Source organism: Cavia porcellus, unplaced genomic scaffold, assembly GCF_034190915.1.
Source record: "Cavia porcellus strain 051 isolate PalLab524CR breed Dunkin Hartley unplaced genomic scaffold, mCavPor4.1 scaffold_4, whole genome shotgun sequence".
Lineage (NCBI taxonomy): Eukaryota > Metazoa > Chordata > Mammalia > Rodentia > Caviidae > Cavia > Cavia porcellus.
Window position 1 is genome coordinate 106,231,241 of NW_026947487.1, and position 16,649 is coordinate 106,247,889.

General features: G+C 46.3%; 1 protein-coding gene across 3 annotated transcripts in view; it reads right to left on the reverse strand.

Moving 5' to 3' along the window:
- Positions 1–10,714: 10,714 nt before the first annotated feature.
- Positions 10,715–16,649, reverse strand: part of Rfwd3 (ring finger and WD repeat domain 3) — a 34,173-nt gene continuing 28,238 nt past the window's right edge. For 2 of the 3 annotated variants that reach the window (XM_005004607.4, XM_005004606.4), the window contains exons 11-13: positions 16,155–16,369; positions 14,867–15,075; positions 10,715–13,340 (exon numbers count right to left, since the gene is read on the reverse strand). In XM_005004607.4, coding sequence (XP_005004664.1) covers positions 13,197–13,340; positions 14,867–15,075; positions 16,155–16,369 — 568 coding nt within the window. In that variant the 3' untranslated portion in view covers positions 10,715–13,196. The remainder of the gene's footprint in view (positions 13,341–14,866; positions 15,076–16,154; positions 16,370–16,649) is intronic. The other variant, XM_063247661.1, reaches the window with a different exon arrangement.

Genomic DNA, 16,649 nt, shown 5'->3' on the forward strand with positions numbered 1-16,649 from the left:
CCCGCCGGCGCCGCGTATTTAAATGAGGGGGCGGGGCCGGCGTGGCTCCCGCTGGGCCCCGCCCCCCGGCGCGGACCCTAGAGCCAGCAGCAGAGCGAGGGAGGAAGTCGCGCGCGCGGTGACCCAGTCCTGGCCCTGTCCGGCAGGGAAGCAGCGCTTCTTACCCTGGGCGTTGTTGAGTCCTCTTAGGAAACCTCAGTGGGAATAGCATGGTCAAATTCCCTTGGTTCTCGTCGCAGGAAAAAAAAAATCCAAAGAAATTAGGGTTGCCACTACCAAGATGGCCGGTGGACTTTGTCGCGGGTTCAATGACTTGGGGAGAAAAACTTCATGTGTGTAGCAAGTAAACTTACAGATGGTGGATATCTGCTTCCGTCCTACCACCCACCGCTGGAGCTAAATCCCCAGCCCCAGGACTCTGTCTTAAAAAAAAAAAAAATGTAACAGTGCTAAGGACCTAGGTTCCATCTCCAGTGCTAAAAAGAAAGTAACACAAACTGGCTGTTGAGGACTCCTGTGTGTGTCAGCAGGCATTTTTGCAGTCCTGCTTGCCTCATACTCAACAGCACCGTGGTACTACAGCAGAGGGTACACCGTGGTTCCCTCTAGCTTTGATGAGATGATGAGTTCTCAAAGCCTCTCCACAGCCATTGTGTCATGTCAGTCATGCATTTGACCTGAGTTAGATTCGCACCCAAATAGGGCACAGTAGAGATGTTAACTGCTCTGCCCAGGGCATTACAGCTTACCAGAATGAATTAGGCCAACCTGTAGAGGGCCTCCATCCTGAATCCCTGGCTCTTCCCCTACCCTGGTGCATTTTTATCTCACTCTTCCAATGCCACATGTTTGAGACCAATGGGAGCTGGTCACCATGTTCAGTAATGCAGTTCCTGCTATCCTGACCCACAAGTGGGCAGTCAAAACTAGATTGGAAGCCGGGGTTGGGGGGTAGTGGTACATAGGTGTAGTCCCAGCACTCAGGAGACTGAGGCATCTGAGTTTGAGGCTGGGCTACATAGTGAGTTCAAAGTCAGCCTAAACCACATAGCAAGACCCCATCTCATAAAAACAACCACTGTCCACCGAAAGAAAGAAAGAAACGGGGCTGGGGGTTTAGCTCAGCAGCATAAGCACCTGCCTTGCAAGCAGGTGGTCATGAGTTCAATCCCTGGTACCGATAAAAATGAAAAAGCCAAAAAAAAGAAAGAAAGAAAAGACTAGATAGGCTATAACTAGATCCTTAAAAACTGAGTGCAGGCTTAGGGACAACAAAAGGAGCCTCTGAGACAAAATATTCTATGGTTGCAACTTGGCCCCTGGGGCTAATCCATAAGAATGAGAGCCTGTTGACATCACCATCATTGGCCCTTACTTCTGCCACAGAACAATCCCAAAGTAGCACCCAGCCTTGAACATTGGTTAATGTAGGCTGGGGTGACCAAATAAATGTATATATTCAGTAGCAGACTGATGGCATAGATAATGTCAGACACCACCAGAAGTCCTTGAGAAGTCACAAAGGCCAATATTTTTTAACCGGGGATTGAACCCACAACAGCCTGCTTGCAAGGCAGGCGCTTATGCCGCTGAGCTAAATCCCCAGCCCCAGGGCCAATACTTTTCAATGCTGGATCCACTCAGATAATAAAATAGGAGATAATTTTTAGACAGTTTAAGGGTAGTGAAGCTGAGGGCATGGTCAGAGTAACCAGCAGTGCCTATCTTCCATCATGCAATAAGGAAATTGAATATCTAGCCACAGATTGGCGAGGGAAATAGGGAGAAGAGGCCTATCTTGAAATCACATTGACCAAAAAGCAGGAAATGAAGAAATCTGGGCACTTGGCCAGCTCAGGCTTGTTAGGCAAATCTAGAAGTTATAGTTCAGTAGTCATAGTTCAGTAGGGTGTTGTAGTGAACACCTATGATCTCAAAATTCTGGGATGCTGAGATAGGAGGATTGGAGGTTCAAACTCGACCTGAGCTGAGCATGAGGCCCCATGCCTGTAACCCCAGCACTTGGGAGACAGAGGCCAGCCTGGGCTACAAAGTGAGTTCAAGGACAGCCTGAACCGCATAGCAAATCCTTGTCTCAAAAAGACAAAAAAATGAAAACCAAAACCAACTCAACCTGAGCAATTTATGGTGATACTATCTCAGAAAAAACAGCCAGGTGTGGAGGCATGCACCTGTAATCTTAGCACTCGAACTTGAAAAGCTGGGCCAGAAGGATCACTGCAAATTCCAGGTTACCCGGTGCTGCATAGTGACTTCAAGACCAGCCTGAGCTACAGACCTGTCTCAAAAAATAAAAATAAATATATACAGGCTATAGATACAGCTCAATGCAAATGCTTTCTGGATTCAAGCTGCAGTAAAAACAAAACCTTTTTTTTTTTTTTTTTTTTTTTTGTCTTTTTGAGACAGGGTCTTGCTATGCAGTTCAGGCTGGCCTTGAGCTCACTATGTAGCCCAGGCTGGTCTCAAACTTGCAATGATCCTCCTGCTTCATCCTCCTGAATGCTGGGATTACAGGTGTGCATTACCACACCTGGCATCCAAAACCTTTTTTCAAAGTCATAGTTTCCCAAACCAATGGAAAGATAGCTGACCTAGTTAAGTCTCCTGCCTGCCTCAATGGCTTGATTTCTCTATTTTCTTTTCTCTCTCTCTCTCTGTCTCTCTGTCTCTCTCTCTCTCTCTCTCTCTCTCTCTCTCTCTCTCTCTCTCTGTCTCTCTCTCTCTCTCTCTCTCCCCTCTCATATGTATATAGTGTTGAGCAGGTTGTTTAGGATGGCCTAGACCTGACAACAGCCTGAGGGGTGGGTGATATGAGAAGGACAGTCCACACTGAGTTTTGGCCTCTATGTTTTCTCTTGCATGGATGGCCTGCCCTCACACTGTAGGACAGTGATGGTGCACTTTTTAGCAACCCCAAATGTGGGGAATCACCTGGATGACTCTCCCTGACTTTCCTTGAAAGGAAGAGCAACTGTCTCCATTTTGACAGATCCTTTTTTTTTTTTTTTTATCGGTACTGGGGATCAAACTCATGACCGCCTGCTTGCAAGGCAGGTACTTATGCCGCTGAGCTAAATCCCCAGCCCCTACTATCTCCATTTTGGATAAACTTGACCCTGTCTACATGTATTTGATATGCACAGAGCCGGCTAGGCTATTTCTTTGTTCCTTCAGTTGGCTTTAAACTAGCTGAGGAGCTGATGTGTAACCTCTGAAGCAAAGCAACAGGTCAGTGATTCTCCACTCAGTGACTCCCCAAGTATGTGGTTGAGCTGTGCAGGATGGAGAGCTGTGCTCCACACTGTGGGCTGGGACCAAGCTTCGGGAAAGAGGCTATGACTTCCCAGGGCAAACAGGATTATACATCAGAACAGAAGCCCCAACCCCATACTATTAGATGCTACCTTAGTTGTGTTATATGGGCTCCTCTACCTGCATCTCTTGCTCCTTACCTATGGCAGAGGTGATCTCAGACCTCCTACCTAGCCCAGCTCACAGAGTCAGGTATTTCCTGCCACTCTCCCTGTCAATCATCCCTGAGCCACTCCCCTCAGAGAGAATTACTAAAACTGGGTTGGGCCCTGGGTCATGGCCTTTGTTCTGGTGAACCATCATCATGGCTGGACTTAGGGCTCCTTGGCTCCCCATAACTGTATGTATGCCTTAGTGTCTTTATTCTCACTGTGGGTTGCACTGCAAGTGGTAGACTGGAATTAACTCACTACAAGTCCATGGGATTATGAATATAAATTTTCGTGGACTGCAACAAGGATATAAAGGGGTCTCTGTGAACAACCCCATTTATTTATTGAAGAGTGCCAACATTAAAATTAAGCCTGAACACTAAGGTACAGAAAAGAGCAGCTTGTGTACCTGGCTGGTGTGCTGACAGAGGGCTCTGCATCCCTAAGGTGGCGCCTTTGCTCTAGATTGGCCACTACTGCTGTAAGGTGTACTTTTCCCACTTTTACTTGGCCCAAACTTCCTTTGTAGAATCTGTTTATTTTCCTACTTTGTTGTTGTTGCTGTTGTTTTAAAACAGGGTCTCGGGGCTGGGGATTTAGCTCAGCGGCATAAGTGCCTGCCTTGCAAGCAGGCAGTCGTGAGTTCGACCCCTGGTACCGGTAAAAATGAAAAAGACAAAAAAAAAAAAAAAAAAAGAAAGAAAGCCAGCCTAGGCAACACAGTGAGCTCAAGACTGACCTGAATTACATAGTGAGACGCTGTCTTAAAAAAAAAAAAAAAAAAAAGTGGGGGGCAGGGATGTAGCTCAGCAGCATAAGTTCCTCCCTGGCAAGTATGAGGTCCTGAGTTCGATTCCTAGTAAGAAAAAAAAAATAAAAGAAACTAGGAATTCATTTTACCTCAAGAATTTCATTTACCTGGTTACATTTCCCTAGTTTATTCATTCAGTGGGTATCTATTAAATAAGTTTTTTTTTTTTTGTCTTTTTGAGACAGAGTTTCACTATGCAATCCATGCTGACCTTGATAGCCCAGGCTGGCCTCAGACTCAGCAATTTCCTACTTCAGCCGCTCAAGTGCTGTGATTACAGTTGTGTGCCACCATGCCCAGCTATTTTTTTTTTTAATTGGTACCGGGGATTGAACTCAGGACCACCTGCTTGCAAGGCAGGTGCTTATGCCGCTGAGCTAAATCCCCAGCCCCTTCCATACCCAGCTATTATGCATTTTTTAAACGTACCAGGCCTTGCTCAAAAACTGAATTATAGAAAAGATAAACAATAAAACAAAAGATATCTTTTTGCAATAGGGTCTTGCTATGTAGTTCAGGCTGGTCTTGAACTTGTGGTGATCGTCCTAAGCCTCCCAAGTGCTGGGACTCTAGGCATGTGCCACCATCCCTGTCTTGCAGGGAGGTTTCTTTCTTTTTTTTTTTTTTTTTTGTCTTTTTATCGGTACCGGGGATCGAACTCACGACCGCCTGCTTGCAAGGCAGGTGCTTACGCCGCTGAGCTAAATCCCCAGCCCCGGGAGGTTTCTAAAGGCAGCTATGGAAGGGCTCTCTGAATGATAAATTAAGTACTAATACGTATAAAATTGGTAACATAGTGGCCATGCCTATAATTCCAGCTATTCCTCAGAAGAGTTTAAGAATAATTTATCTGGGGCTGGGGATTTAGCTCAGCGGCTTGCAAGCAGGCAGTCGTGAGTTCAATCCCTGGTACGGATGAAAAGGAAAAAGACAAAAAAAAAAAAAAAAAGAAAAAGAATAATTTATCAGACCCTATCTCAAAATAGAAATAAAAATGCCTGGGGTAAAGTCAGGCAGGGTGATGTATACCTGTAATCCCAGCACTTTGGGAGGCTGAGACAGGAGGATTGCCTCTAGTTTGAGGTCTCTGTGAGCCATATACTGATTTCAAGGCCAGCCTGACCTGCATAGCAAGATTCTATTAAAAAAAAAAAAATGGGGCCTGGGTTTTAGCTCAGTGGTGTAAATGTCTGTCTGGCAAGTACAGGATCATATGTTCGATCCCTGGTACCAAAAAAAAGGGGGGGGGGCGGCGTTAGGGGTTTAGCTCAGGGGTACAAGCACAAGGTCATGAGTTCGATCCCTGGTACCAAAAAGTAAATTAATTAAAAAAAAAAAAAAAGGTTGTGGCATATAGTAAGAGAGTCCACACAGAGCCTACTTTCTTTCTTTGTACTGAAGACTGAACCCAGGAAGCACTGAACTACACTTCCATCCCTATTAATTTTACTTTTTGAGACAGGACCTTGTTAAATTGCCCAGGCTGGTCTCACAATCCTCCTGCCTCAGCCTCCAGAGTAGCTGAGATTTCAGGCATTTGCCACCACATCCAGCTGGAAATAATAATCTTACTGTACTAGAAATAGACAAGCAGGCATTTAGAGCCCCAAAGTGTCTGAGACTTGAGGGCCAAAATACTGGAGAGAAGGAAACCACAGAAAAAGATCTAAAATCTGTGAATAAATCTTCCTTGTCACCAGCTGACTTACAAACTGCATTCAATGGGAGAGACTCCAAACCCAGAAAGAAATGCTGCAGAGAGAGCAGCAAAGACACAATGCTGGGGAAACAGACATGGGATTGAATCCCTGCTGGGGTGCAGGCTCCAGGCCTCTAGCTGAGGCCCAGCAGGGCGGGCCCTTGAAGCAAAGGCCACAGTCCAGGAGGGAGGCACCAACTAGAAATGAGGACTTTGACCTGGAAGAAAGGGGACAATACAGCACGCCTGGAGAAGCTTAAACCTGCCCCAAGGGGCCAAAGAGAGCCTCCAATGCCCTCCTCCTCAAGAAGACAGGGAGACTGAGTATTTCTGTGTTTTTTTGTTCTTGAGATAGGGTGTCGCTATGTAGTCCAGGCTGGCCTCAAACTTGTGGGGATCCTCCTGCCTCAGTCTTTGAAGTGCTGTGATTACAGGTGTGCGTGACCACACCCAGCCAAGACTGAGGGTTGTTTTTTTTTTTTACAGGTACTGGCCATTGAACTCAAAGCCTTTGCACTGAGCTACATTTCCAGGCCAGTTACCACTTTTGCTTTTCAATTTTGACACAGGGTCTCTCTATAAAGTACTAACTTGCCCATGGTGGGATTGAGTTTGTAACCCTCTTACCTCAGCCTCATAGAGTAATGTTTTACCATGCCCTACTAGTTTTCCCAAATTAGTTTTTGTTTGTTTGGGTTTTTTTGTTTTTTTGGTACCGGGATTGAATTTACCAGGCAAACTCTTGAGCCACTGAGCTAAATCCCTAGCCCTCCCCAAATGTTTTTGGTAACCAGGAATTGAACTCAGACCTTTGTGCTTGCCAGGCAGTCATTTATGCCGCTGAGCTATATCCCTGACCCTAGTTTTCCCAAATTTGACTGTATAGCTGAATGAATTATCTGGACATTTTAAAAAATGTTTGATCAGGGCTGGATGTGGAGGCACACACTTGTAATCCCAGCACGGGGAAGGTTAACAAAGGAGGACAGCTGAGCTCAAGGCCAGCCTGAACTACACACCAAGACTCTTATTCAAAACAGGCAAGCAAGAACCACCAGCAGCTCCTGGAGATCCGCGCCATGTTGGAACTTAGGACGCTGGGAAACCAAACAACCAGCTGGCCTCCCTGCTAAGCAATAGTGAACCCACTGATGCACTGCCTAGAGTCAAACATCCCACTTCCCTTACCCTCTTTCTTCTGTGGGTGTCGTGTCGTCCCCCCGCCTTACCAAATGGGAACCAGAAATCTGAGCATCTCCTGAGAGGTTGACCATAGCAAATAAGGGGGACTTCCTTCTACCATCTCTTTGAAGGCAAATATTTTTATTACTGTTTTGCTCTATTCTGATTAATGGTACTGTTCTATTCAATATTCTGTTTTGATAAGTTCTAATATGTTCTGTATTTCATCTCATTTTGATATATGTGATTGAAAGAACAACTATTATAAAGATAAGGAAATATACTGTGATGCCTATTACTATTATCCTGGTAACCTGCTGTGAAGTTCTGGGGGTTTTTTTGGTCCCGGGGAATTGAATCCCCAACCTTTTGTTTGCCTGGCAGCCGCTTAGACCACTGAGCTAAATCCCCCACCCCTGCTGTGAAGTTCTGTACCAATTTCACTGTACGACCTTAGTTGGCTTTATTCTGTCTTGTTCTGTTGTATTTTACCACTTTCAAAATAAAATAAAATAAGCAAGCAAAATGTCTGATCAGAGCAGGGGATGTACAGCTCAGAGGTAGAGTGCTTGCCTAGCATATACAAGGCCTGGGTTAACTTCCTAATGCTACAAAAGAAAAAAATTCTCACTGTAATATCCAGGAATATGGGTTTCTAACAATTACCTCTTCTTGGCAACTTTTGCTCTATTGAGTGACTGTACCGGGGGTCTACCTGTGCTCAGGCACCTTGACCTTGCCCTGTCCAAGTCTTCCAGATCGAAGAGAGCTTTTTTTTTTTTTTTTCTTTTTGAGACAGGGTCTCACTATGCAGTTCAGACTCGCGTGAGCTCACTTTGTAGCCCAGGCTTGTCTCAAACTTGCAATGATTCTCCTGCCTCAGCTTCCTGAGTGCTGGGATTACAAGGTGTACACCACCACATCATACTTTTACCCAAGTATCTCAGTATTTTTCCTTAGTTTTATGACCCTTCCATAAGGCTTGACATTTCTGAATTTCCCTGGGAAAATTAATTCTGGGTTAACAGATCTTTTTTGTGTGTGCTGAGGATCAAACTCATGACCTTGCGCTTGCCAGGCAGGCGCTTATGCTGCTGAGCTAAGTCCCTGGCCAATGGCTCATTTTCATGTTCATCTATTCAGTAGGTTTTAAGTTATTTTTATTATTACTATTATTTGTCCTTTTGAGACAGGGTCTCACGTAGTTTCGGCTGGCCTTGAACTTACTTTTTAGCTCAGGCTGATTTTGAATTCGCAGCAATCCTCCTGACTCAGCCTCCCAAGTACTGGAGTTATAGGTGTGCACCACCATATCTCGCTTATTTTTTTTCTTTTTATTTTTCGATTTTTTTGAAACTAGGTCTTGCTAGTAGTTCAGGCTGGCTTTGAAGTCATGACAATCCTCCTACCTCAGCCTCCCAAGTGTGGGATTACAGGAATGCACCTGGGACCTCTTACGATTTCTGACTTCACTCAAGAGGGGCAGGGAGCAGGGGAAATAGCCAGGCAATCGTGTTAGATGCCCCCCTGCTTCCTCCATGCAACAGCAGTCCCATTGTCACTTGTAATCAGGACTGGTTGATAGGACCAACAGCATGGGCCCACAGATAGGGCTTCTGCTCATCTACTGATCTCTGGGTACCAGGAGTACACAGTGCCTGGTTGGAGCCATCACTTGTAGTTTAGTAGGGACTTTTACTCTGTGACCTTGCAAAATGTTTTTTTTTTTTTTTTTTTTTTTGTCTTTTTCCTTTTTATCGGTACCGGGGACCGAACTCACAACTGCCTGCTTGCAAAGCAGGCACTTATGCCGCTGAGCTAAAGCCCCAGCCCCTGCAAAATGTTTTTTTAAGGACTGAACTCACGACCCTGTACTTGCCAGGTAGAAGTTTATACCACGGAGCTAAACCTCTGGTCCCAAAATGTACTTGATGTAGCTGAGTGAGAAAGCCGTGGATTCAACCCCCAGGACCAGGAGAGGGGAGGAAAAAAAAAAAAAAACTTAGGGGTACAAACTTTTAATTTTTTTTTTGTTTTTGTTTTTATCGGTACCAGGGATCGAACTCAGGACTGCCTGCTTGCAAGGCAGATGCTTATGCCGCTGAGCTAAATCCCCAGCCCCAAGGGGAACAAACTTGAAACAACCTTCTTGACAACTTCAAATTATCCAGATAAAGAACCTGAACTGTCACAGAGATCTCAGTGACTAGGACCCAGACTAAGAATTTAAGGCCCAGAGAGAGAGATGTCACGCAGTGTCCTTATCCATAAGCAGCAGAACCAAGACTGGAGTCCAGAGCCTACACACCCCTCATGCCTCTAAATTGCATGTTTTGGGGGAGGGCCTAGCCAGAGAAACAAATGTCATTGTCTAATAATGAGCCAGCAGGAGGGAGCCTGTGCTAATGAGGTGACTGCCACTAACTCATCAGGACTCATCTTCATGAGGAAGAGGAATTGTACACTTCCTCGGAGGTACGCTTGGCACCAGATCACACTGGCTGAGATTCTACAGCTCTACCTCTCTTCTGTCCTTTCACCCTGTTTCATTAGGCCCTTACTCCTCGCCTGTTCTCAAGTGCTGGAACATCTTTCCTTCTTTTGGTGGTACTGGGGAGTGCAGAGCCTTCACACTGAGCGACATCCCTCGTCCTTTTAAGTTAGGGAGTTAGGGTCTCACTACATTGGACTGGACTTGAACTTATCTTCCTGCCTCAGCCTCCCAGAGCGCTGGTTCTACAATGTGCCAAACACATTCAGGCTGAACCTTTTCTGTAAGTATTTAACTTATCATCAAAGAGCTTTGTAAACATTATAAAAGGCCAGGGTCTGGGGATTTAGCTCAGCGGCATAAGCACCTGCCTTGCAAGCAGGCAGTGGTGAGTTCAATCCCTGGTACTGATAAAAATGAAAAAAAAAAAAAAAAAAAAACCAAAAAAAAAGGCAAAATAGTAGAGATTGTTCCAGATAAACAGAAGTTACTTTTTGTTTTCAGAATCTTACTGTCAGAAGAGTTCCCAGTGACCAAAAGAAATACAAAGGAGAAAGTCCTTTCCTCCCGTCTTGCGTATTTCAGTCTCTAGGTTTCAAAGAAACACCAAAAAGCCAGCAGGCAAGGGAGTGTGGAAAATGGATACCTCAAGTTCCTCGAGTAAATAGCCACATAAGTGGGACGGGGGTTCTTTGTTTTTTTCTCCTTGTTCTTGCCTTATAAGAAAAGTAGCTTTAAAAAGTAATTTTTTTTCTCTAAGATTCATTTTATTTCAAGGAGCAAAAGGGAAAAAAAAAACCACAACTAAAAATTTCAAAACATGCAGGATGGGGTTCTTGAGGTAGCCCTGCCAGCCAGAGCCTCAACAGCTTCAGCTCATCAGTTTAAACAAAGCATTTATTTCAGCTGCAGGGACACCCCACCCCCTCCCGCCCCCCCCTCCCGCCGTCACCCAGACCAGGCACTGGGTGAAATGGAGCGGTCCATACCCTCTCCCAGGAGTTCCAGCAGCTGATGAGACAAGAGGCAGCAGGCGCTGATGCTAAATGTGGCAAATTCTTTATTTGCATATTAACATTAAAAGACAAACACAGAACACAAATGGAAATCCTACTGACCTGTTTTCAAAGCAGGTGTGAGAACACACAATGAGTTTACTCAGCTGCAAACCCTCGCCTGGAAGACAGTGCTGGAGGCAGTGATGAGGTCCCTGTGAGTAGATTTGCTTCCAAATATATAAGTCGGAGAGGGGATGAGCTCAGGGGCACAGGGCATGCATAGCATGCATGAGGCCCTGAGTTACTGGCAGCCCCCACCCCGGACAGATGTACTGCCTGACGGCTTGACACTTACCCAGCTCTTTTGGGAGGGAGTCCCCAGGCTATTCTCAGGGGAGTCAATGGGCATCACTGAGTACTTCAGGGCAGCCAAATCCTAACACTGACCGGGCCCAAAGAAGAGGCAACAAAGGCTGACACCTAAACCCTCTGTGCCAATTTGTAGAAGCCAGAATTCTGCTTCTTAATACAAATCCCTTTCTGCTGCTGAGGCTCCAGGCCAGGGCAGCCACACCTCATCAACATAATGATCACAGTATCTCCTGAAAAAGGGATCTCTTCCCAGGCTGTAGCTTTTTGAGATATCTTCATAACAAAACAAAAAAGTTATCTCACATAGAAGGTTCCATTAAAAGGCATAGCCAGAACTTGAAGCTAGGGGAGCCAGGCATGGTGGTGCATGCCTGTAATCCCAGCCCTCAGGAGGCTGAGGCAGGAAGATCATCACAAAGTTGAAGCCAGGTAGGGCTCCACAGTTAAGTTCAAGGCCAGCCTGAACTATGTATCTTCAAAAAAGGGAAAACATGGAAAGACCTTGAACTTGGAGCTCTGGGGAACTTTACCTTAATTCCTTGCTGGTAAGACGACTTTGGAAACAGTTAAGGAGTTGACAAGTCAGCACTGTTTCATAAAAGGCTCAAACTTTGATGATATTATTTAAAATATCACACTGTTAGCAGTGCTGCTTCCAAGAATACTGATTGATCTGCCCACACCGGAAGTGTGGGGCTGCAGACGGCGGCCATCCAGCACAGTAAAGCAGCAAACACAGCCTGCACGCTCCATCTGCCTGACAAAAGCGCAGCGCCTCATGTCTCAGTCAAGGACTGGAAGCAGAGTTGGTAGTGCCTCCCTGTCGTCCACACAGGTGTGCACAGGTGTCCTCCTGAGAACCACCACCTAGCCAGTAATGCTCACAAGACGCTAGAGAGGTGAGTCGGCAGAAATTGAAAACACACATCGGTTTCAAAACAGGGAACATCTTTACCTAGGAGTTATACACAGTTCAACTAGAGCTCCTCAGAGAGAGGGTTCATTCTAGTTAGGGACTTTTCCAAAATGGGAGAGACAAAGCCTGTTCCCATCTCCACAGTGGCCTTCTGTTCTTTAACATCTTTTTTTTGTATCAGGGATCGAACTCATGATTTTTTTGTGACCTTGTGCTTGCCAGGCAGGTGCTTACGCCACTGAGCTAAATCTTCAGCCTCCGTTTTCTGTTTTTCTAAGATGGTGCCTCACTATAGTTCTGGCTGCCCACATCCAGCTCAGCTTTCTTAGTTTTTGTTCCTGATTTCTGTTATTATGGGAGACTCAAGTAGCTTTGATGCCGGGGATTGAACTCACGATCTTGCACTTGCCAGTGATCTTGCACTTGCCAGTCAAGCACTAATGCCTCTGACCTAGATCCCTGGCCAAGTAGGTTTGACATATTACTCATCTCTTCCTAGCATCGGGGAAAAAAGCAGTCTTTTTTAAAGCACTAACTTAGATAAAAACCAATCCTGAGATCCTGGGCAAGCTAGACAAAAAAAAAAAAAACAAACAAAAAAACCCAAAACCCTCACCATCATTCAAACTGCTGGTCGCTTTCCTTAGCTCCCACAATGCAGTGAGTCTTAGTGCGTACAGCATTAGCTGCCAATGGTGCTGGAATAGCACCACATACTTCTGCAGACAAGAGGCAGCCACTACAGGTTATAAGCCTCAGAGCTCAGAAACAGATCACACCCTGCACAAGGTTCTCCAGTGCCCTCCAGTGTTCAGCAGAAGACAGGCGCTTCTGAGTCAGCAGAGCATCCAGCCAAGAAGGCTGGTCCCTTTGGATGTAGCAATTAGCCCCACAAGGTGCTCACAAAGGTGGTGGGTGTTAGACCACCCAAAGGATACTGGGTTTACACTCAAAAACTCTAAACGACTGCCGAGAGGACTCCGCTGGGTTCAGCAGAAAACAGACAGAAAACAAAGATTTCCAGCAAAGATTTACAAAGGCTTTTAACACGAGAAAGCAATCACACAGACAGAAGAGTCACTGTCCTCACAACAGATACAGCAGATGCACCTGTCTCACAACCATCCAGACCCAAAGGGACCACAAGTTCTTGTCTGCAGACACCAAGTAGGGATCTTGCGCAGTCCTGCCTGGTGCTAGCAAACAACTCTTAAGGCCAACCAGCGGCACGCCTGAAAGTCACTTCCACTTATAGATGTGGACAGTCTTCTCTGTTAAGGTGGCCAGGTAGCTGTTATGGTTCATATCAAACGGGCAGATGTCCAAGACAGGCTGATCGTTCTGCAGGTCCTGAAGTAACCTGCCACTGCTGGCATTCCACAGCTAAAGAAAACAAGTGGAAGAAAAGAAGGGTCAGCAGGCAGGCTGGCTGGCCAGGGGACTTGCTTGCTTTGTCATCAAACAACTGAGAAAGGAAGACAACTGTCTACAAGATGGACCCTCACCTTTACAGGGCTGGACAAGGCCCACACAGCTCATACACACCCGGCTGGCCTTGCCCAATGCAATCAACAATCAGTCTGCTTGTGAACAGGCTCATGGCTTCTGTCTACATGCCAGGCAATCTTCCGGCACTGGCCCTTCTAGGGACACAGCGTCAGTAAAGCAAAACTGTCCCTATCATCTCTCAGCCTTTGGTTGAGAGCTAGTATTTTTCCTTCTCTGTTAGGTCCTCCATTCAAGAATGACATATCAAAAAAACTTTTGTTGGTTTCTTTTTGGATTTTTTGAGACAAGGTCTTGCCATGTAGCCCAGTCTGGCCTCAAACTCATGGTGATCCTTTTGCCTCAGCTCCCAAGTATCTGTTAAATAGATTTCCAAAGTGGGAGATGGAATAGGAACTTGCTTTATCCACTGCACACATCAATCTGGTATTGTAAGAGGCTAAGGCAGGAAGATCACTATGAATTTAAAGCTAGCAGCTCCAGAAATGGTGCCCCCATCAGGGAATATAAAGCTGGTGTTTACTGGTTTTTTTGGTACTGAGGATTGAACTCACGACCTAGCACTTGCCAGGCAGGCACTTATGCTACTGAGCTAAATCCTTGGCCCTAAAAAAATCCTTGTACCAGTCCTCATGGAAACTAAAACTACATTCTAAGTGGTGCTTTATTTTCCTTTTTAAAAAAAAATCTAAAAATCAAAAACAAAACCTCATTATAAAAAAAATTTTATGGTGACATATGCCAGTAATCTTAGTATCCAGGAGGCTGAAGCGGGAGGCTCCCACTTATAGGACAGCCTGGAGACACAGTGAGTTTGAGGTCAGCATGGATTACATAGTCAGACCCTGTCTCAAAATGGACTAAAAGGCAGAGAAAATGGTACAATGACCCCCCAATTCAAAATTAGTAAGCCTTTACCCATAGCTGGCTTATGAATCCTGTTTTGTTTGTTAACTTCATATTGTTAACCCTTATATATTTAAGTATAGATCTCTTAAAAAGACATTTGAGGGGTTGGGGATTTAGCTCAGCGGCATAAGTGCCTGCTGTGCAAGCAGGCGGTCGTGAGTTCGATCCCCGGTACCGATAAAAAGGAAAAAGACAAAAAAACCCCACAAAAAACCAAAAAAAGACATTTGAGGCAACCCATTCTGGACCACTCCTGTCTCTCAGGAGCTATTCCTATTCCCCAGTAAATGTTCCTACTCTTAAAAAAAAAAAAAAAAAAAGGACACTTAAGCCAGATGTGATGGCCCATGCTTGTAATCCCAGCACTCAGGAGACTGAGGCAGGGCAATCACTGCATGTTCAAGGCCAGTCTAGGCTCCAATGGCCAGATAAGGCCAGTGGCCTTGTCTTGAAAAACAAAATAAACAAAAACCAAAAACAAAACAGGTGCTTACCATGGCACAATTTGATGCTTCATCGCCAGTACAGACCAGGAGGCTGCCATTCTCTGGGCTCTGGAAAAGGGCACTTTTGGTCAACAGTTTGCAAGTGGGTCCCCCAAAGAATGTCTGCACAGGCTGGCAGGAGTAGACTGGCTCTCCAGTGTTGTCCAGCTTGTAGGACAGCTCCATCAGCACACTTCGCATGGTGGGGTGGCTCTTATCTGTGGGACAGAGAAGCCAGTGCTGGCCTGTGGCGATGGCAGCAAGAGAGCAAGCACCAGAGCCCCAGACACATACGGCATGGTTGGGTGGCAGTGTGTGAGTATACCAGCTTATGAAGCGAACAGTAACAACACAAGTGAGATTTAGAAACCTCGGACAGAATGAAGGCAGATGGGCTTTGGCCTCTAAAAGAAACAATTCTGAACATTACCACCCATTTCAGGAAACTCACTGTATCCTGCCAGACCTCTCCTGGAGAATTCCTCTCTCCAAGGTTCCCAGGTTTCTTTTCCTTCCCCCAGGCAGGACCCCTGAGCACTTTTAGAGAATAACAGCCTGCTATTCCAGGAGAAGGATCTCACCTGAAATTCTACTGGGAGGCAAACAAAAGCTAAGAGAACAAAAGAGGGGCCCTGGGCCCAGTCTGTAAGATGGGAAGGGCCTTCCTGAGACGCCCCTCAGTTTCCTGTGAGAGGGATGCCTGGCCACAGGTCAGACGAGGGGCATTAAAGCCATCTTCCAGGGTAAAGGAGGTTCGTATGAAACCACAGGTAACCAACCAACAGTAACTGCTCAGAGCCTGAGCCCTGGCAGAGCAGGGCTATGGGTTACAGCCACTCTCCTGAGACCTCAAGACCAAAGGAAGGAAGGAAGGAAGGAAGGAAGGAAAAAAGGAAGGAAGAAAGGAGGGCGATCCCCTGCCGTCTGTGTGCCCATCAGGAAGGTATGCTAGAAAGCACCTGCGTGTGTAAAGGGGCCAGTCCCTGGGAACACTGGGCCTCTCTCCTGCATGAAGTGCATGGCAGGCAGAAGAGTGAAACTGATCCGAAGGTGGCTGCTGGCCTCAAGAGTAGGCCTCTCACCGCACTGCTGAAGACGGAGAGAGCCCACATATGCTAAGCAGCACCTGGGAGGTGCTGCTCACCAAGGAAGAGGCAGCAGCCCCCACCCTCCTCGGAGTGCCAGGAGCTGCCACGGTTGGTTACTGCAGCCACCCAAAGGGAAGGCTGAGCTCTCCCTCCCCTGCACCCATCTACTTCCCACTATCCCCGGAGACCTCAAGGTTGCCCACACTTACCGGGTCTGTAGGTCACCAGACAGTGCTGGGTGCTGCTCTCTGTCTGGAAGTCTACGTAGCCCCCGGGCTCCAAGGGCAGTGTATGTGGCTGGTGTGAAAAGCCCATTTTCAGCTCCCAGAAGGAAGCATGCTCCAGAGTTCCAGCCAGCACTCCACCATATGGAAATGCAGCCGAGGCAGCTCTGGGAATGTATGACAGGGATACCAGGGGACATCTGAAGAGAAAAGGAAATCCCAAGTCACATTCCAAACCTGATTCTTGCACTGTGCCAGAAGCCCACATTGTTACTTTTACAGAAGATGTTAAACATTTGGGGTCAGTATTCCCCTACATCTAATAAAACTCAAACTTTAAAAAAGTTTTTGGTTTTTTTTTGAGACGGGGTGTCACTACGCAGTTCAGGCTGACCTTGAGCTCACTTTGTAACCCAGGCTGATCTTGAACTTGCTGTGATCCTCCTGCCTCAGCTTCCCCAGTGATGGGATTATTGGCGT